General features: G+C 41.4%; 1 protein-coding gene across 1 annotated transcript in view; it reads left to right on the top strand.

Annotated features, from left to right (window-relative positions):
- The window catches only part of MOB3B (MOB kinase activator 3B), a gene marked incomplete at both ends in the record, with an annotated part of 65,929 nt that overhangs the window by 32,970 nt on the left and 11,425 nt on the right, over positions 1 to 21,534 (top strand). Inside the window, 1 exon segment of the mRNA XM_080362202.1 lies at positions 3,725 to 3,927. Within this exon segment, the coding sequence (XP_080218328.1) occupies positions 3,725 to 3,927 (203 nt within the window).

Genomic DNA, 21,534 nt, shown 5'->3' with positions numbered 1-21,534 from the left:
TTGTGACCAGCGTTTTGAGCACATAGCAGTTGTAATACTGCTTTTGAGGAGTGTGTTGTCAGAGGAGGTCCATGACACTGTCTGCAGTTGTCATGTATGTGGAATACTCAAATAAGACAACTGATCAGTGTCATGATCACTTTGTTAGCACTGTGCTGTATGTCCATCTGGGGATGGATGGATTAGATCTGGGTGCTCACTCTGGCACAGGAGAAAATCATGTGGTAGCAAATTGAGACCTCTGAGTATAAGGCTGTTTTCAAAACAAAAAGGAAAATTGTCCCATTTTCTGATGGAAAAGAACTTGGTAAATGGATTGGGGAGCGTGAGTTTTGGAAACTGTAGGGAGTCCTACTCATATTAGAAGTAACCTTTTCTAGCAAGGCAACAGAAGCAAAAAGGTCAGTGAAGCATGGGGAGGCCAGAGCATGGGAGAAATGACGTGATTGTTTCCCTGTCCTGCTGCGGTGCATCTGTCACCAGGATATATGGGTGCAGCTATTCTTCTTTTTCTTCCTCTCCTTTTTTAACTACAGATTCCTAGGAAAGGAAGTATTAAACCTGGATTCCATGTTAAATGAAGGCTTGGAGGAAAAGAAGGCAAAGGCCACCATGACTGATGAGGGACAGTGAACAGCCTGCTTAACAAGTCAAGTATCTACATCTAAGATAGTCCACTCACAAGAGCCATTCAAAATGATTATATTCTGTGGTTGATTTATTTCTAACTATAGCAGATGCAGTGGGAACAAAGCATTAGGCCAAATTCTGACCTCAGAATACGTCTAGAATAATTTCACTGTGTTTTTTCAAATTTTTATGCCATTGCTTTGTATTCATTCTGTTGTAACTGAGATCAGAATCTGTGCTGTTGTATGAGACTTTTTTTTCTTCTAGACTGCATTTCTACCATACTTTTGTCTAATTTTGAACACAAAGCAGCAGAGTGTATGTTTAACCTAGTGGTGCAGCCATTTCCATATGTTCATCTGCACCTTGAGGCTGCCCAGACTTTAAGCCTCCTGTGTGCTCTGGGGCAGACTGGCTGGCAGGCTCTGCAAGGCTGAGGATCCTGGCTTACTGCACAGATACCACTTGCTCTTAGGGTACAAGGAGGCACTTTTTAACCATTTAGATCTCCGTGTCAGTTTATAAACCAGTTTTGCAGGAAGGACAGAGAAGTCAGAGAGCCACTATGGATTCTACCATACCCAAGTGACATATCTGTGATAGCACCAATGTTTCACTGTTTACTTAAGAGTAAATGAAACAGCTCTGCAAAATTGGAGAAGTTCCGCAGTGGCAAATGAAACTACACAGCCTGTCTGAAAACTTAATGCATGTGAGGAGCAATGGGAGCACTGTGAGCTTATTACACACCCTAGGCTGCTCTGCACCAGCTATTTTTTTTCTGTCTGTTATTTTTTTGTCCTCAGATTGACTGCCTAACACATCTAAAATGAGACAGATGAAGATCCTTGTTTGTGGCAGAATCAGTGCTCTACAGCCTTTGCACTTACTGCATGTAGGGACTTGTCAGCTTTCTTTATTAAGCTTGTTTTAGTCAATTAATACAGAAGTAGGAGTTTCTTCATTACCGTAACAATCTTCAATAACAATCATATGTCAGCCTGTGGAAGATTAAAATAATTATTCTCCATTTGGGGATATGCCTGTTCTGGAATAGAAAAGGTAAGGCCTTCAAGAATTCTTTTCTCACTTCAGTGAACCAGCCTGCAGTAACAAGTGCCAGCTATTCATATTCCCCCTTTTTTAAGACTTAACATTTTCTTTGGTATATTTTTAAAATTCTGGTTTGGGTAGCTTTTACAAAAATGCAAAGTATGCTGCTGCTGTCTGTAATCATTCCTGAATTTAGCCATGCTCTGATGGCTGCAATGTGATCATCCTGGTTAATAAGCAACTGACTGGGGTTTCTGTTATGTTTTTTGATAGATTGTATTTATTTTGCCCTTGGAAGTAACAACAACCGTTTGTTATAATCCAGGTGTTTGGCTAATTGTGTGGAGTTTTGATTCAAATCTTGCCAAGACATCTGTATGTATTATCAGTTCTGTAGTTTAGCGATGTCTCAGTTCATGGCTTGAGCATTTAAACCTCCTTCTCTGTGACCTTCAATATTAGCTTCAGCACTGAGGTGGATGGATGTGACAGCCAAAAGCTGGCATTTATATAAAGTAGTTGTGCTTGGATATATGCAGCTATTTCTCCAGTTCCCAGTTTGTACATCAGAAAAGAAGAAGGGCTGTACTGCATCTCTAAATCTACTTGAAATTATTTCAAAAGTATTTGCCTCCAATTAACCCAGAACAGGCGAAAAAAAACAACACACTTTCTCACATCATCTGCACGTCAGCAACGGCAAATGTAGAGGCTGTTCAGGGATACGCTGAGCAGGACACTTCTGCGTGCTGATGTGCTTCCCCGCTCGCATGCTAACAGACACAGCGCTGTTCACATCACAGCAGACATACCCTGGTACCTCCTTGGCCAGGGAGCCCAAAATAAGGCACACGTTTCTGTTGTAACCCGTACTGAAAAATGTATTTTCAGTATGGAAATTTTTGCTGTATGTCCTCACATCCCCCTCAGTGAAAATGAGCCATTTGTCCATTAGTTCATTACTTTTATGAGTGCTGAGCAGTATTTAACAGAAGACTAAGATTTGAAAACTAGAAAACTTTCAAGGCTGTTAATTTCGTATCTCCATCTTCTTTGTGCAAATAATAAACTTTTTTCTTGTTGGGAGTGTGACCTGGGCTTTTAGGGAGTATGGGACTGGTTAGCTGTGAAGCTTTTGGGTTTTTTTTAAAGAAGCAATAGGTACAGTTGTGTAGTTCAAATCTGACTAAAACATGAACTATAACTAAAAGGGAGAATGTGCAACAAAGCAAAGTAGCAGTAGCGTTTCAAGCATAGCACTGAAGTCGTCATCTTAATCTCCACAGAAGGAGATGAACCCTGCAACTTTTTGGTGCAGCTCAATGGTACACAAAGCCATGCAAGATCAGACTTTAATGAAGGATGGCTCTGAAGGAATTATCATTACCACACTGGGATGCTTGTCTGTCTACTTCCAAATGGTGCTTTTGCTGCTGCTTTGGAGTCTGAAGCTGCAAAGTGGTGTAAATCCTAAGGTGTTTTGGAAGAGCTGTTCTTGTTTCTTTTGAAGAGTTTTTTTATTAGAAGACCAATCAGATTGACACACATAACTGAGAGGAGGGTGAAAGCAAAGTCATCTGTCCTTCACTCAGTTATTTCAAATTCAGTGTTAAATTTGATGCTGTGAAATGCCAGTGTTGAATAAGATGAGGAGGAGAGTGTCTGTCACTTCTAGGATGAGCTCTGTATGTATCAATACGGGGAACAGCCATCTGAAGATGTGAAGCCATTAATGCTAATGGGACAGTGTGCACTGCACTGAAAATTTGAGCATTACAATACTGGATGTTCCTCCATTATATTATTCAGGGAAAAACGACCAGTATCTGTCATTCTTGACCCATTAGAGCTGCTTAAGTATTTGGTTATCTTTGGTGCTAGCAAACAGATAAATGTATGCATTAAGTGATCTTCTGGATTGGAAAAGAGACCTAGGAAGCCATAACCTAGTTTGCAGTTACAAACTCATGCTTTGCTCTAAAGCTGTTGTCTTGGGAGGATGATGGGATGATAGTGACAACCCTGCCTTCTCTATTCACAGGTGTTCCTTTCCCAAAGAACTTCCTTCAGATCTGCAAGAAGATACTCTGCCGGCTTTTTCGGGTGTTTGTTCACGTCTACATCCATCACTTTGACCGTATCATCCTTATGGGGGCTGAGGCCCATGTCAATACCTGTTACAAGCATTTTTATTACTTTGTGACAGAGCTGAACCTCATAGACCGCAAAGAACTAGAGCCTTTGGTAAGTGTGGGGCCTGGGACAAAGCTCTAGGAAATTTTCCTCCTCCCTTCACTGAGCCTTTCCCACACTTTGCCGCGAGTTTCCTCTGGGAATAAGGTTCATGGTTGAACACAGCCAATTCAAAGGAATAACTCTTGCCTTTATCCATAGACCCATTCCATCTGCCACTGTATCTGCAAGATGCTTAGTAAAAAGAGAAAAGTGCAAAGTATTTTGTATGGAAAAATACAAGGTGGGAAATACTGCCATTTGAAAGTAGAAGCTCTTTTGTCTTCTGTTTCTTCCTGTACTATATATTTTATATATAATTTCATTCTCTCTTTTTTCATTGGTCAGTAACAGCACGGTAGTCATAGCAGTCACTTAAATGCATGTGAAGGGACAAGTGATCTATATAAAGGTGATGTTTAAAAAAAAAATATCTTTAGATAGTTGTTTGTGAAGGTACTGAGTGTGCTACATTCAGAGCACGCTCTGTGGATCTAAGTGAGATAGATGAGGTGAGACAGAGGTTCAGACAATTAGCAGCGTTACAAAACCAGACACTTCCTTTTGGACTGAAATAGACCAAAATTAAATTAATTGTTTCCAAAATTAAGGCTCCAGAAATAGAAGCACATTTGCTGTTGCTTGCAAATGCAAATAAAATAAAAGTATAAGCAGAGAAGGAAAAGTAAGGCATAATTCAGAAAGCAGTTTATGCACAAACCTTCACTGTGAGCATTTAGCCAACTTTAAAAGGAATCAGGACAGTATTTCTCCATGGGTTAGAGTTTGGAAAATATTGTTTTATACAGCTCCTTTATGAAGTGCTAGTACCACTGGGATTTGTTTTGTTTTTTTTTTCTGCGGAATCACAGAACAGCTGAGGTTGCCTGGCACCTATAGATATCACATAGTCCAAATCCCTGCTCAAAGCAAGGTCACCTAAAGAGGGCTGCCCAGGACCATGTCAGGTTTTCACTTGTTCCACAAAAAGGCACATTGCATTGTGTCTGCCTACGTTTCTTCAGGAATTGGAGCCATTGTAGGTGTCATACACGTATATGCTTACGCTGATTGAAAGCAAGCCTCTAAAGTGAGACAAAATAGTCTTGTTTTCAGCAGTTCACAAGGCCTGCTGAAACACACTGCATATGGCAATGTATTGATAACTTGCAGTGTATCCATGGTTTCTTTCTAGATAGGATAAATCAAGATGCCACCTGAATGTGTCCTAAGGGATAGAAGGAGGCCCTGCAAAAGAGAGCTTCACTTCCAGACTAGTGATGCTAGGTTAGCTGCAGCTGTTAAATGCTGAGGATGTGTCACAAGCAAGATACAAGGCAGGATATCTCAGGGGTAGGAAAAGGGGCAGTCTGAAGGCCCTTAAAAGATCCTTCTTCCTTTGGAACACAGAGAGCACAAAAGTGATTTAATGCTGCAGTTGGTGGTTAGCAATATTCCTGCACTAAGCAGACAGAGGAGGGATTGGGGCCAGAGTGGTGTGGAAGGTGATCCAAGTCCAGCAGCAGGGCAAGTCAGGAACATGCTCCAACTGGTGTGTGCTTTCCCCTTGCGTTGCAGCATTCTCTCCCTTCACAAAATTATCCTTAGGATCATCATATGCTGCAGTATGATTAACTTTGCTGGGATGCAAGGTCTCCCAGAAAAAAGTTTCACCTGCACTTGGAAGGCACCATGTCAGCAAACTGACAAAGCTCCAGCTGCTTCCATCTTCCTGTCCTTGACTTGCGCGGGTGTCAGCAGTGTGGAAATGCAGAAAAACACATATGTCTGTATTTTTTGTTCTCCAGCTGGGCAGAGAGAAGGGAAGGAGTTGCCAAACAAAAGCAGACATTACAAATAATCTCGAATTTTAATGCGGTAGTTGAGGACAACCTGTGCCCTGCTAGGTTCACCATGGCAGGAAATGAGCCCACATTATCTCCCTTAATTAGAAAATGGGCCAAGAGCTGATTAAATAAACAGACTGCAACATGCTTTAATAAACAGGAAAGCAACTGATTTATCAACATAACTTCAAGAAGGGAGAATAATTGGGGAAGCAGGCAGTGGATTAATAGTAATATTAGCCTGCAGGACTTAAGCTCTTTGTTTAAAATAGATTTTTATCACCCTTTTGCAGCTCAGTGCAGCAGTTATAAAATCAAATTAAGCAAATAAGCCAAATAGGGTCACCCCTCCCATTTGGGAGTTGCATAACTTGTCCTTTCTGCAGTCAGAGGGAGCTATAAATGCTGCATCTTTTTCCCATCCCCATCACTATGCTGATTTGACAGATCCCTGAGACTTTCATAGAGTTGCTTTATATGGGGACTATAAAGGAAGCTGGCACAGTCACTGACCCTGAAGGTGGTCCTGAAGAAAAAAAAATGCATGTCCAATTGGTTAATTTGGGGTAAACAAAGAAGTCAGAAAACATATCTGCCCTTTTCTACAGCTAACGGGCAGACAAGGCGGTCTGCACTGAGAGCTCTCAGGTGACCTCTAAGGCACTCCTCCGTGGGGAGGGTATCTGGAAATAAACTAGGGTTTGAATTTTAAGATGTGGCATCTGCTTTGTGCTGGCTCCCTGTGTGGTTGGCTTTATTTTTCACTGGCAGTAGTTAACCTTAATTCACTTCTGAGCCTCTTCCCATGGCCAAAACTCTCTAGTGAAGTGCTGCTTATTACCTCCATCCCACCCTCACCCCATGTAGGGTGCTTTAAACGCTGCATCTAAATGTGCTTTTTAGTGAGAAGCTTAACATAGTTGCCTCAGCACAGCAACTTACTGTTCAAACACCAGCCCAGCTATGGCAAATAATGCCCTTTATTTCCTTCCTGTGATATTTTTGTCTAATAACAGATTTCATAGTACATAGGGCTTAAGAAATGTGCCAGAGTATTTTATAAGCACATTATGAACAAAAGAGTCTTGATTTGTTGCCCATTAGCAAAACTGTTGTGTACAAATCTGGGTATTGAGGGAAAAAAGGCAATTAAACAAAACACTTTGTTAAGAAACACTTTTCTCCCCCAAGCTCAAATTCAGTAAAAATCTTAAATCTTCCTTCCTTCTGGGTCTCAGCTCACCTTGGATTTGCCACACATTACACTCAGCTACTCCTTGTCCCTTCAGTGAGGTGAGGGACAATGCAGGAGACCAGGGATGTGTATACTGCTTCTTGCTTTTAACTTGTTTCTCTCCACTCCAGCATGGTTTTACAGTGGCACACAGTCCCTCCGTGGTGTCCCAGCGCTGGTGTGGGTTGCCCGTGACCCACAGCCCCTTTCAGAGCACTTCAAGAGTATGTCTCCAACCACATCCCCAACAGTGCTATCAGCCATGTGGCCTCTTCTCTTAGTGGTTGCTGCTTTCTGAAATATCTGTGAGCAGAGATGTTGCAAGTTGTCTCTGCTGCTCTACCACCCATTTTAAACTTGAATAAGAAAATAATTCAAATTTGCTTTTTGTCTAATGTCATTTTCATAGTTTAAAATAAATACAAGCAGCAAGTAGTAAGTCAGTAGCAAAAAAAAAAAGTTATAAAAGCACATTAAAATTATGTATAACATAACCACATTTATTTAGTAATGTATTCCACCATCAAACAGCAAATTTTAACAATGCAAAAACTGCAATTACTTTTGCACCAACCTGCTTAAAGCCAGGATGTCAGAAGTGCTGCCATATGTGTGGCATTGTTTGTGAAAAGATAGTGTTTGCATCTCCAGGCCTTTCAGCCAGTATCTTCCATGACCACTTAAGGTATAGTTCTAGAATCGTATTGAGCCAAGCTCAATGTACTCTGAAACTGGAAATGCTCATCCTGCCCTTCCTATCACCGCTTAGTGGATAGTCCTCTTTCCTTGTGTCAGAGCTAGCCTTTGTGTTACTATAGTCAGATCCAGGGATGGATCAGCTGAGCATGAGCTCAGACAAAACTGTTGTTTTTCATAAGATCACAGAATAGTTTGGGTTAGAAGGGACCTTTAAAGTTCATCTAGTCCAACCCCCCTGCCATGAGCAGGGACATCTTCACCCAGATCAGGTTGCTCAGAGCCCCATCCGGCCTGGACTTGGATGTCTCCAGGGGTGGGGCATCTAACACCCCTCTCTGGGCAACCTGGGTCAGTGTTTCACCACCCTCAGCGTAAACAACTTCTTCCTCATGTCTAGCCTGCATCTCCTTTCTTTTACTTTAAAACCATTATCCTTTGTTCTGTTGCAACAGGCCCTGCTAAAAAGTCTGTCCCCATCTTTCTTATAGGCACCTTTTAAGTACTGAAAGGCCACAATAAGGTCTCCCTGGAGCCTTCTCTTCTTCAGGCTGAACAACCCCAACTCTCTCAGCCCATCCTCACAGCAGAGCTCTTCCAGCCTCTGATCGTTTTTGTGATGTCTTTCCTGTACTGAGGGCTCCATAGCTGGATGCAGCACTCCAGGTGCGGTGTCACCAGAGCAGAGGGGCAGAATCACCTCCCTTGACCTGCTGGCCACTCTTCTTTTGATGCAGCCCAAGATATGATTGGCCTTCTGGGCTGCAAGTGGACATTGCCGGCTCATTTCCAATCTCTCATCCACCAGTACCCCCAAGTCCTTCTCAGCAGGGCTGCTCTCAGTCCCTTCATCCCCCAGCCTGAATTGACACTGTGGGTTGCCCTGAGTCAGGAGCAGGACCTTGCACATGGCCTTCTCGAACCTCGTGAGGTTCACATGTTCCTCCTTCTCAAGCTCTTGTCCAGGTCCCTCTGGATGGCATCTTGTCCCTGAGGCATGTCACCTACACCACTGAGCTTGGTGTCATCTGCAAACTTGCTGAGGGTGCATTCAGTCACACTGTCTGTGTCATTGATGAAGGTATTAAACACTACTGGTCACAATAGGGACCTCTGAGGGACACCACTCATCACTGATCTCTGTCTGGACATTGTGCCATTGACCACTAGTTTCTGGCTGAGACCATCAAGCCATTTCCTTACCCACTGAACAGTCCACCCATCAAATCCATACTTCTCCAATTTAGAGAGAAGGATGTTGTGGGCAGCCATGTCAAAGACTTTACAGAAGTCCAGCTAGATGCCATCCTTAGCTCTTCCCTTGTCCACTGACGCAGTCACTCGATCATAGAAGGCACTAGGTTGGTCACACTTGCCATTGGTGAGGCCATGCTGGCTGTCCCAAATCCCTGTCTTCCATGTGCCTTAGCACAGCTTCTAGGAGGATCCACTCCATGATCTTCCCAGGCAGAGGTGAGGCTGACAGGTTAGTAGTTCCCGGGCTCCTCTTCCCATTTTTAAAAATAGATGCAATGTCGCCCAGTTTTCAGTCACCAGGACTTCACCTGACTGCCACTCCTTCTCAAATATCATGGAGAGTGGCTTGGCAACTACATCAGCCAATTCCCTCAGAACAATGGGATGCATCTCATCAGGTCGCACAGACTTATGTATGTTCAGGTCCTTCAGGTAGTCACAAACCTGATCTTCACTTACAATGGGAGGAACTTTGCTTCCCCAGTCTCTGTCTTGCAGATCATTTTCCACTTGAGAGGTGTGGGAAGAGAGCTTCTCAGTGAAAACTGAGGCAAAGAAATTGTTGATTATCTCAGCCTTCTCCTTGTCCGTTGATACCAGTTTGCTAGTCTTGCCTTATTTGAGGGGGTGCGCTTTCTTTGACCTTCCTTTTCTGGTTTATGTTATCTGTGGAAGCCCTTCTTGTTATTCTTTGGACCTCTTGCCAAGTTTGGCTCCAGCTGCACCTTGGTCTTCCTGACCCATCTCTGCACAACCAGGCAGTGTCCCTGTACTCTTCCCAGGACACCTGTTCTTGCTTCCGTTACCATTTTCTTCTTGCCCTTCAGTTTGACCAGCAGGTCTCAACACAGCCATATCAGCCTCGCCCTCCTTACCAGATTTCTTACACCTGAGGATTATGATCTCTTGTGCTCTATGGAAAGCCTCCTTACAGGTCTGCCAGGTCTGCTCTGCTCCGTTGTCCCTGAGGGCAGTTTCCCAGCGGATCCTGTTGACTAACTCCTTGAAGACCTGGAAGTTTTGCCAGGACACTTTCCTGAGCAGTTGCACACAGGCTGATATTGGCACAAGGCAGGTGGTAGAAACAAGGAGCCAAGGGAAAGGTGATGGTGCAACTGCCACTTTTGTGGCAGCCTGCACTTGTGGTGACACACACACAGCCAGAAGCGTGTGTGCTGGAGCAGTGTCCCTGCCTTCACGTAGGAGTCTGCGCTTGCAGCAGTTGCTGGGGCTGGTCCTGCCAGCTGTTTAGGGGATCACACAGCACTCAGGTTACCAAATCAAGAGTCTCAGTTTTTTCAGGAGTTTCTCCAGGCACACTGTCTGTTTCAGAATGAGCTAAATAAAAGCACTGTAAATGGATGGTGCTCAGGTGAGCACTTGAGAGTTTCTCTTTTATGCTTTTTTGTTTTTCAGGACAAGAGCAAGATACAAATATCAATCCCCCAGCTCTGTCACTGCTGTGCATGAGGCCCAAGTAGCTTCTGTTACACATCCAATTTACAACAAAGAGTACATCTTCCACAAAATAATTGTCAGCTTTGCTCCATCTCTGTCTATACTACAAAAAATGTTTGCTCCAGTCAATTCTTTGCCAGAAATGCTATAGACATAGCAATTGGGCAAGGCTTTTCACTGCTGCCAACTTGCCAGCAGTAGTCTTTTCTTAGGAAAAAAAAGAAAGAAAGAAAATTAAAAAAAAAAAAGAAGAAACCAAGCATTTCCAGACCTTAGTCCATTTTTTTCCACTTCAAAAGATCCAGTGACAATATCCAAGAAAATTTCTTTTACATTGTAGAAATGATGAGAATTTATCAACAAATGGATTTGATCACTAACAGAACAAGGAGCCAGTGGTAGCTGGATCAACTCCATCTTTTCCATCTCCTCTGTTTCCTGTAAGAAAATAGGGCAGAAGTGAGAACTCTGGGATTTAACTTTGCTGAAAAATAGGATTCTCAGCTTGATGCTCCAAGAAAGCAGAGTCATAAGGTGCACTGCAGTGCCAGAGTTTGTCAGTAAATAATTTCTAAGCATGCATGTTTTTAATGACTATTTTTATCACATCAGCTGCTTTGCTTGCACTGAACCCAAGCACACACTGCTGTGAGAACAGGAGGACAGAAAGACTTTCCTACTGACGGTTTTCTGTGTGTCATAGACTCATCAGAGGATTTGAAGTGGTTCTTCTTGGTGCTCTGGATTAGCCGCTCTGCCCTCTCATGCTTTGACACAATTATCTCTTTTGTGGTTACGTAAGTACAGGTGTCTGTTGCTGATGAAGAGTACAACACGTAAGTCCTCTTTTAAAGTTTAGCTAATGAATGTAGATTATAGCCTGTTGGATAAAAAGGCCTTCTCCAAATTATTTCACCGTTTGCAATAAACAGCATCACATTTGTACTTTGAAGAAATTATTAATGCAAAATAAAAAGAGCTATAGTTAACAGTCCAGAATAACGTGAGGACAAGAAGCTTTTCAAGAAGCTTATTCCTCGAAATGTCTTCAATTTTGCAAAACATTAAAAGAGCAAAAACTAACTGCAAAATAGCATCTGATACCTTTGCGCTTCTTATTTTTTTTACACTGAACTTCTATAAGATTGCTATAATACAAAAGATGCATCACACATTAAAAAGTCTTTTCCATAAGTATTTCATTCATTTTGAGCTTCTGATGAGTTAATGTGATTTTTTTGCTTAGTCAATAGGTTGTTACTCTGTGCTAGCTCAGTGTGTATAGGGAATAGCTACCTTGGTTACAGCAGCAAAGAAAAAACAGAGTAGAAAAGGGCAATTGTGGTTGCAAAACCACAAAAAAAAAATGACAGGGGCATTCCAGATCAAGTGTGTTATAAAAAGGGAATTTGAAACTGTTTGCTTTATAATGGGTACATAACTGTTTCTTCTGCTCACGTGAGCTTCCTGCACATGGACTTCCATTGTGATTAAGTTCTGAGCTGAATCAGAGCCAAAATTGCCCTTTAGTAACCACAGTGTGATACCTGACCCTGCCTGTTCTAGTGACGTGTAGCTGATGTGAATCAGAGTTGCAGTTCATACACCATCAAGGAAAAGCCCTGGAGAATGCACTGTCGGTAGAATCAGAAAGTGACAAGAACATGAACAGTTTAATCAAATTGGCTTTTCCATTTGTAAGTGTCCGTTTACGCTAGTTAGCAAAAGAGGTCCTTGCTGGTGTCCGTGCTCTGTGTGGAACTCACAGTAACAGCAAGTGGAGACTGGAAAAAGCTTTTTCGCCAGCATTGTGAAACATACCATGGGGACTCCTCCACTGTGGTTCCTGCCATGGTTTTGGAAATGCGTTTGTCCTGTCTGCATTAGCTTCTCAACTGTTCTGATCGCTATGGAGAGAACTACTGCTGTGCGTCCTCTTGGACAAAAATATCTTCTCTCCAGTTTAGAAATACCCTCTGCTTTTCTGAGTAACATAGATCAACTGCCCCTACTGGACTGAAACAAGGAGGCAATCCACTGATTTGGTGTTGTCAATCTTCACAAATAAAAGACTGTGTGAAAAAAAACAACAGCAGCAAAACTTGAGATTTCCTAGAATTCAAAACAACTTGAAATTCTGGATAACTATTAAAAATAATAGTTGTTATTTCTGTTTCCCTTCTGTAACATTTAATGGCTTGACCTAGAAGTCTAACTGGCATCAGAAGGCAGTTGTGAAGACATTAATAACAAGTTTCAGGAAAGCTGTTGTACCTAACTAAAAGTATGTGTTTTCATAATTTGAACGGTACCTATTGAGTGACTCCATTACTTTCATTGAGTGTTAGATTGGGCTGTTATTATTCTGTCTAAGCTGACACAAATCAGAAAACTTAGAAACAGCAAGTCCAATTTTTCTGATTGTCAAAAACCCAGTGCCACGTGAACTTGGCAGTTTTGTAAAAAAAAAAAAAAGAAAAAAAAATGTATTTATTGTTCCATTTAAATAGATCTGTTAGTGGATAAAATTATTTATGTAAAATACAGATATACAACAACATTGTAGTTCATAGTAGAGAACTAACATGTCTCCTGATAAATTTTCTGCAAAATTTTGTACTAGAAGCAGTGTTGCTCTTTGTTTTTTGACTCTGCATGACATCAATGCCCAAAATAGCACATTTAAAGTCCATTTAATAGGGTAAAATTATACACTAAAGCGAACACAGAGTACTTTTATTGTTACAGAAGACAAAAACATGCAGAATGTGCAAGTACCTCCTTGGAATATGAATCCTTTAAGCAAGTTGGTCATCCAAATGCATGTTCTTTGTGTGTGCCTGGATCTAACCCTACTGACAGCAGCATTTGGCAGTGTAATTTCCTGGTCCTGTTCCAGCTTGCAGTCAGTTGATAAAATGCCTTTGTCATCAGTGATAAGGCATTACATTTGCAGACAGGAATATTATCTCTGTCCTCAAACATCATTATACAAATTCAGGAGTAATCAACTGGGATTATTATCAGGCCAACCTTAGCTTCAGAATAACTACCCTGAAGCCAAACAGATTGTAGGAGAGATTAATTTAGTCCTGTACATCATGATTATTGAGACTCATTCAAGTGGAATACATCCTGAAACCAAACAAAGGGAATACCCAAATGATCAATGTGACCATTGGATAGCAATCACTAGTCTGCCATTTTTTCTGTCAGTATACAGAGACAGGGGCAACTACAGAAGTAGGGGAAATACGTTTTTAGTAACTCTGGAGAAAACAATTTCTAAACGAAGGTTCAACACATGGCTCTAACCAAAAATGCCAGAAAACAAAAAATTTAAAAAAAGTTTTCCAGATGACTCTAAGTGTTACAACTCTGGCTTTGGCATTCCTATCCTGGTCAATTAGCTATCTGAGTATAGATTAGTTGTGCAGCACAAGATTTTACACCGCATGATCTGTGCTATTCCATAGTAAAGAGCCTCTTTTGTGACCAGGATACAAAGAGCTTTGTCCACAGGATAATTATTTGTCAACTGTTGAAATATTTGTGAAGAAAACAACAAAAAAAGTTGCAGAAATCATAGCTACTTGGGCTTTGAAGAACAGTATGTAAAATGTTATTTAAAACCTTTTGCTTCTGCATTTGCTTATTCTGTGGTTCTGATTTGAACAAAAAGACTGAACTGGCTCCATGGGTACATCACTGAGCTTCTATGCACATATATGGGATTCCTTTTGGGTGTGACTTACTTTTTGGTCTGTGGGAGCAGGGAGGAGAAAGGTATGTCCCAGTGATGCTTGTGCTGCCCCAGCAGAGCTTTCTAACAATGAACCACAGATCAGAGGGGTTGTTTGTGTATTTCCTTCCTGGCCAACATCATAAATGTACTCACAGGATTGTTACACAGGAATTAAGTTCCTTACCGTAAGAACGTGGTTAAGGCTGGGCAATGCTTTTTTTTGGGTTGCAGTGTTTGAAGATAAGTACATGACAGGCTACACATGAAAACTTGTTTTCTGTAGTGCATTGGGCATGGTGTCCATTGCTGGCATCTCCTTGCTGTTGGCTACTTGGTCAGGTCTTCCAAGCTGCAGGTACCACTGGGCAGGGAGGTTACAAAGCTGATGTCTGGGATTTTTATGCTTTATGTTTTGCCAACTCCATATTTGACTCACTCAAGCACAGAAACACCATTCTTTATTGTGGAACTAATTGTTCCTGTAACCTATTCAGATTTGATCAGCGTCTCCCCATAGGTAAGTTTGTCCCGTTAAAAAAAGATTTCTTCAGCTATTCATGCATGCTGTAAGATGTTGGATTTTTTTCCATCCTTTGCCTGCCTTATTTAAACGTGAACTCAGGAGAGGAAATTAAAATAGTTAGGTATAGATTTATGTGCTGAATGTATCTGACATGCATGTTAGAGCAGCAGGGAAGGAAGAGGACCAGGCATCCATCAGAGATAAAGATTGATTACCCTTTTAAGACTGTCTGTTGCTTTTTTTCTTCTTCTGGGAAATCATGTTGGTACTCCCTGAAAAATACTGAAGAATGCATCCTTTCATGAAATCACAAATACTAACAATACAGACAGATTCCTGGTGTTTACAAAGGAGCTCACTAGCATTAACTCCAGCAAGTGAGGAAGTATTTTAAGGATTTGACAAAGAATAGCAAGTGTTTCTCTTTAAGTGACTTAGAAAGTTAGTTCCGAGTTAAATTCTCCTCAGTGGTTGGTCTGTGGGTATATTCAACACACAGATAGGGTCCAGATTTAATTTTCTGGTTTGTATTTTGGCTTTGAAAAACAGCACTTACTTCTGACTTCATTCTTTTAGTTAGTTGCGTAATCTAAAATTGAGAGCAGGAATAAGTCTGAATGCAGTGGTACAGAATAATGCTCTGGAATTTCTTGTAAATCGTTTGCAATAGGAAGCGCATCTGGTATGAAAAGCTCTGGTATGGAGTTCCTGTTAACAATGTTTTGGATGTTTAGTCAGCACAGAAAGACTTTGGAAGTTTTAAATGTATTCTTAAAAGTTTGTCTGTGCCTGTGTGTGTCTGTGTCTGATTCACCAACTTGTCTGTCTAGCCTGTGTATTGCATTTAAAATATCCAGCTGCGGCTGGGTAATCTGGTACCTTAAGCCACAGCATTTCCAGTCTTCCTGCCTTCTCAGAAGAGTCAGTCAACAGACAGTTGTAATTTCCCATGTTTGGGAAGTACCCTTATGTGCTTTTAATTGATGATTATTAGGCAAGAACATACCCTACTCCTTTCAGAAATTAAAATTAGCAGTAAAGTTTCAGAGAAGCACAAAATGAGGAAGAATCAGGAAAAACCAAAGAAGACTCAGCTTTGAGTTTGTGTTGGAGGCAATGCCCACCTAATGGCTGTGCACCACCTGGATAACTAAGGAGCCAGACCTCTGGTAAGGTTTACAGGACTTCTCTGAGTTTACTGGAGTGGGACTGTGTCCTGAGTTCCCTGGTGCCTGTTAGAACCTGTGAGAGATTTTCCAGCAGGCTTGGTGAAGAGCAAGCACTGAGTTTTTAAAGATAAGTATCCCAGAGGCAGCGCTTGGTGATGAGGAGCGATTGCTCCGTAAAGGGCTCAGCAGAAGGCTCTGCCGTGCACAGCACCCCCCGTGCTGCCCTGGCTGGACTCTCTGGGTATCACCCTACCTCTCATTCTCACCAGCATTTTCAGTGAAGCTAACTTTGCCAGCTTCATAATTATATCGACCCCTTTGAGAAACCGTTTCCTGTTTGTTTTTCTTCCCTATTATAAATTCCTCTAAGAAAAAAACAACTAAAAGTAGGCCACTCACAAACCATGTACCAATTCAATAAGGATCATGTTGCTTTTTTCTTTTTTTAAAAAAGCACATCTAGTTCATTGTCACTGGCTGGAATTGGTAAAAGCTTAGGCATGTATATACAGAAACACAATGTGGCCATATGTCTGTGCTTTTGTATCCTTCATTTACCAATAACAATATAGATCAATACAGAAAAAGTTTCTGTGCATCAGAGATGATTATGTTTTGAAGTTTTAGCGTTTTTCTGACTGTACAACTTTAGTGAGCATTTCCAAAACCAAAGCCAAGCAGGTGTTGGAACAGGAGGCCTCCTAAATAGAAACAGGGAGAAAGAAAACTGCAGAACCATTTGCAGCAACATTCTCCTGACAGAGTGGGGGAACAGGATTTAGGGAGAAGGCAGTGGATGTAGGGGATCATGAATATAATTGCATAACCAGACAAAAATCCAGAAATGGAGGGAGAGGCTTGAGGAGAATTTGTATTACAATAACAAATAAATTATGCCTTGATGGAAAAGTTAGGAATGGCATAGTGGGTTCACTCTTCATGACTCTTGAGCATTGAAATACTCATAGCTGCACATAGCTGAAACACTTCAGAAACTCACATGGCAAACTGGTTTAAAGCCCTCTAGTTTGCATCTTCTGCATAGGTCATCAAGGCCCCTACTCCTCTATTTGTCTGGACACATATATCCATGTCTAAACTCCTGCCTTTGATAGTATTTTTTCCTTTAACGTGAGAATGGAGATACATTTTGCATGTTGAATGTGTTTCTTGTGAGGTTTTATTATTCTGTCTGGAGGCAGTTTGCCTTCCACTGCTCCTGAAGGAGGGTGGCCAGGTTTACAATGACTCTGATGCTGTCCATATCACCCATATCACAAGGGTTCTAGAAGGGCAAGATGCTACTGTCTGACTGCAAGCAGCTGTTCAGCAGTAGCTGCAGGAAGAAGTGGTGCTGCTTTACTTCACAGACCTACCAGTTATTGGTAGCACAGTATGCGTGTGCAGACACTGAGTACATGCAAATTTAGGGGTCTGCAAAGATTGACGTTGCCTCGAGGAGCATTAGCACCTAATTGGTCTTCAAATAAGGGAAATAAAATAATTATTTAAATGGTGTCAGGCCCTGTCAGTAAAACCACTGCGTGGTGTCAAACCACATCAGGGCTTGTGGCCCCTGCCTTGCCCTGCCCTGCCCAGGAAGGGCTTCATGAGAGCTTCGTATTAAACTAAGTGCTGCTGGACTTTACCAGCTCCTGGAATGCCTGCGGTGGTCAGAGCTCATTAATGTGGTGTTGATGTAGTAGTGAATTATCTGCTGCACTTCAGTATTTCCTAGCGTAGTTGCTTTTTCTGATGTCTCGAAAGAAGAGGGAGAGGCATTTTGAATCTGCTTATGTATTAAACAGTAGGAAACTGAATTATGTTAAGTCCTGCATTTGGCGTTTGTTGCTCTGAAGGAATAAACCTAATTACAGCTATTTAAAAGAAAAACAAAACAGCTCCTCCAAGCCCCACAAGACATTTAAGAAGAAAAAGGGACAGATTCTTCTGTGAACATTCACCCTTGTCACCTTTAACAAATTAAAGAAGCAACTACTAGTTCAGATTATTGTATGGATCACTGTGCAGATCACACATTACTGTATAAATTACCATTGTCTTTGTAACAGCTGCAAATCTCAATATTCCATTCTGTTACACACATGATGGCAAAATAACAAGTGGTGCAAAATATTTTATGAATCTACAAGAAACAAAAACTAATTAAAACTCTGGAAGAGGAAAAAAAGTCCTATGATTCTGCATGGGATTGTAGGTGGAGAAATTGTCTGTTAAGCACAGAATACGATCCAGTTGCAAGACTGCCAGGAAGCCCTTTACTTGACACATCACCTGATACATCCTTCCAGAAAATCTGACAAATGTGAAGCATTTTATAGAAAAGGGCAGCCAGTTACCACAGAGTTCGTGTCAAAGTACCTGTAAATCAGATCAAAGAAAACCTTATATGGACCCCAAACCCGAGGTCCTGTTGGAGTCCATGAATGCTCCAAGGCTCCATCGTAGAGACAAATGCCACAGCTCTGGTTAAGTCTTAGTGATTTGTGTTCATGTGCTTGATGCGTCCATGTGTCGGCAGAAATAAGTAGCCAAAAAATATATCTCTGTGTTTCCTGTTGGCCGCAGGTTTAATGACAACAATTGCAATCCTTGTTCTTACATTAAGTGAAAAGGTCTCCTGCTCTTGCGGATGATTTATTTCTTTCTTGTGGGATGCAGTACCATTTACATGACACAGCTAGGGAATTAGTAGGGTATTAAAGCCATCAAAAATGACAAAATGTTGCATGCTAATTGCCAGTTATGTTCATTGTCCTTGAAAGTGGCAAAGAGGAGCGCAACCATGGTGGCACACAAAACCACATGCATTTGTAGAGATGCAGAAACATTAACTGAGAAAAGGTATGTGTTCACTTTTCAAAAAATGCCATTTGCTTTTTAATCTCCCCTTCTTGTTTTACAGAAAGAGATGACAAGCAAGATGTGTCACTAAAAAGTTACCGACCGAAGAAAAGTCCGGTTTCCTTCTTACTGCAGAGTTCAAGAACGTGACAGCCCTCATGCACTGAGCTTGCATATTAACCCATGAAAGCAGGGAACCACAGTTACTTTCACAAATGCTTCCCACCACTGTCAGTGCTCTTAATCCTGGATATGCTGCTAGGAACTTCGTCTGAGTTAAACGGATTATTGAGAAAAAGAAGAACCAACTTCAGATTAGTTCTAGCTCTAGGGGATAAGAACCCCTTCAGCCATGAATGACAGACTGTGCTTCTGCTGCTAGAGCTTTACTGAAATTCAGATCCCTGGGCTGACCTCCTGATTAGTTGCTTTGAAACAGAATTGTATTGTTAGCTGCAATGTTTCTTTTTTTTCTTTTGTTTCTTGGTATGTGCTTTGTTTCCTAAGTGCAGCAGAATATTAAGATGCTCTGGAATCACAAAAGACTTTGAGCCTTTTAATGCGCCCTACCCCTCACCAGGCCCTCCAAGGCTTGGCCATCGTTCCCAAATGCCAGCAAGCCTTGTATTTCCAGGATCACAGCTGTGTCCTTCGGCTGATCAGGCAGTTTGTTCTTCATTGTGGCTCATAATTGTGTGACAATGGGACAGTTTCTGATCTCAGTTACATGAGTGGGAATCCAGATATAGCATTGCGGTATTGAAGTCTTTTCTTTGAATTCATACTGACTGAAAGCAGATCTGCTCAGTATCTCCAAATTACATAAAAAACCAGCTATAGTCGGCATTTTCCTAAGTACCCTATGAAGTACACCAATCTGTCATGTAATATGATATCCTCACATCCTCTTAGAATCTCTCTCATTCATCTTAAAATTTAATCTTTCCAGGGAAAAAGAAATTTAATTTTAATAACTAGGAGAAAGCTACAGTAAAGATGAGCAATATATTATAAAGTTAGAGCAGGAGGGAACAAGTGAAGGTCTCTGTTGCATCTAAACAGTGTCCAGCAGTGTGGTTTGCTTCCCACACTGGACTGACACAGCGGGTTTTTTTCCAGTACTCAGTCGAACTTAAATAACACATGTACGGACAGCCTGTATGGATCCATCACGGTGAATCAAGTGTTCTATGCCAAATATGCCCCGATAAGCGGCTTTCTTCTGAAAAAAAGAAAAAAAAAAGAAAAAAAAAACCCCACGCCTTACTTAACAGAGAGATCACAAGAAAGATACAGCTGGAGAAATGGGAATCAAGTGGAACACACCTATATATTCTGTGCCTTGTAATGAATTTTGCACATTTCTGTTATTCTGAAAGATTACTCCTTCCTGAGTTAAGTGCTGAACCCTGTTGCTGCCTTCCCCTCGAGTGAGTTAGGTATGTTTACATCTTCTGAGACAGTATCAGAAGCAAATCTTGTAGAGTATCCAGTGATTGGAACATTTAGAATAGAGGGGTAGAAGACACTAAGGAATAACAGCTAACTTTTTCTAGCTCGTATTGTGGTACCTTCTGATTTGCTTGCCTCCTTGCTTTAAATAGGGGTTGTAAATGTTAGTAATCATGTCCTTGCTGGGACAAAGGGCTTTTGTCTATGAACAAAACAGTGTAGCTACGGTGAAGGTCTTTCTGCATCTTTAGAATTACACAAGCAGCATTATCCTTTTCTTTCAAGGGGATGGACTGAAGTGTGCCTGCTGCCTTCGGTGGCCTTTGCAATCAGGTTAATTCTTTGAGGATTAGAATGCACACACAGATAATTTCTGGCCTTCTGGCACTTCTGCAGGATACAACTAGCTTGTGGAATTAACTGCCAGAGCTACTGCTGAGCTTAGTTGCCTCATTTTCAAGAAAGTGAGGAATGTTTCATCTTTGGAAGAAAGTACATTGTACCTGTGCGTGACAAGTGCCTGGAATTACAGCATCGGTTGTGTATGAAAGGGTTTCTTGTAGTCATTCAAAGTGCCTGGGCTGTTGCACTGTTGGAGATGGAGCTGTATCTGATACAGTGCTCTTGAATTTCACTGTGGTCAGTTGACATCTGGTGTTCTTATGGCTGAGCAGTCCTGCAGTGCTATATTTTAAAGAGCAACATGAAGATGCAAATGTGTAGAATTTTGTACATAATATCAAAGTCACTACATAAATTGAAAATGTGGTATTTAATGCACAAAATAGTTCATTCATTTTATTATGCAGCTTACACTATACTATTTTGAGTCGGTTCACTGTAGCTCAGTCTAACGATACAGCAGAATTTGTTCCAAGTTACTTTCAATTATTTTTGATTAACCTTTTTTGTGAATGCAGAACTTATCTGTTGGATTATTTTCCTTTTTCTAAAACTGTTTTTCATAAAGTCATGTGTTTCCTTTTCTAGTGCAGCACACTGTATGGGGCAAAGGAGGGAAATGCAGAGTGGAACCCTAGAGGATTTGTGTTTGACTTGACCAAAATTCCTGTAATGGGGGGAAAGCCCATCACAACCCCAGAGCTGAAGCAGCCACAAAGAAATGCAAAATGTACGTGTTTTCGTTGCCCATTCTGCTGGGAAGATCATGGAGTTCACTAGGTGATGAAATAAACTTCCTCAAGTGGCAGGGTTTGGCCTTCAGCCAAGTATCTCCCAACAGGTTCTCTTGCTTCCCTGCAGAGATATTCAGACATGGCCTGGACATCTCATGCCATGGGCCATTTCTCCTTTTCCTGTGCCTGGTATTTGAGATCTCAATACAAATACTGTCTGGGATGTGACAGCACTAC

This window comes from Nesoenas mayeri, assembly GCF_963082525.1.
Source record: "Nesoenas mayeri genome assembly, chromosome: Z".
Taxonomy (NCBI): domain Eukaryota; kingdom Metazoa; phylum Chordata; class Aves; order Columbiformes; family Columbidae; genus Nesoenas; species Nesoenas mayeri.
This window is presented reverse-complemented; position numbering and strand designations above follow the sequence as displayed.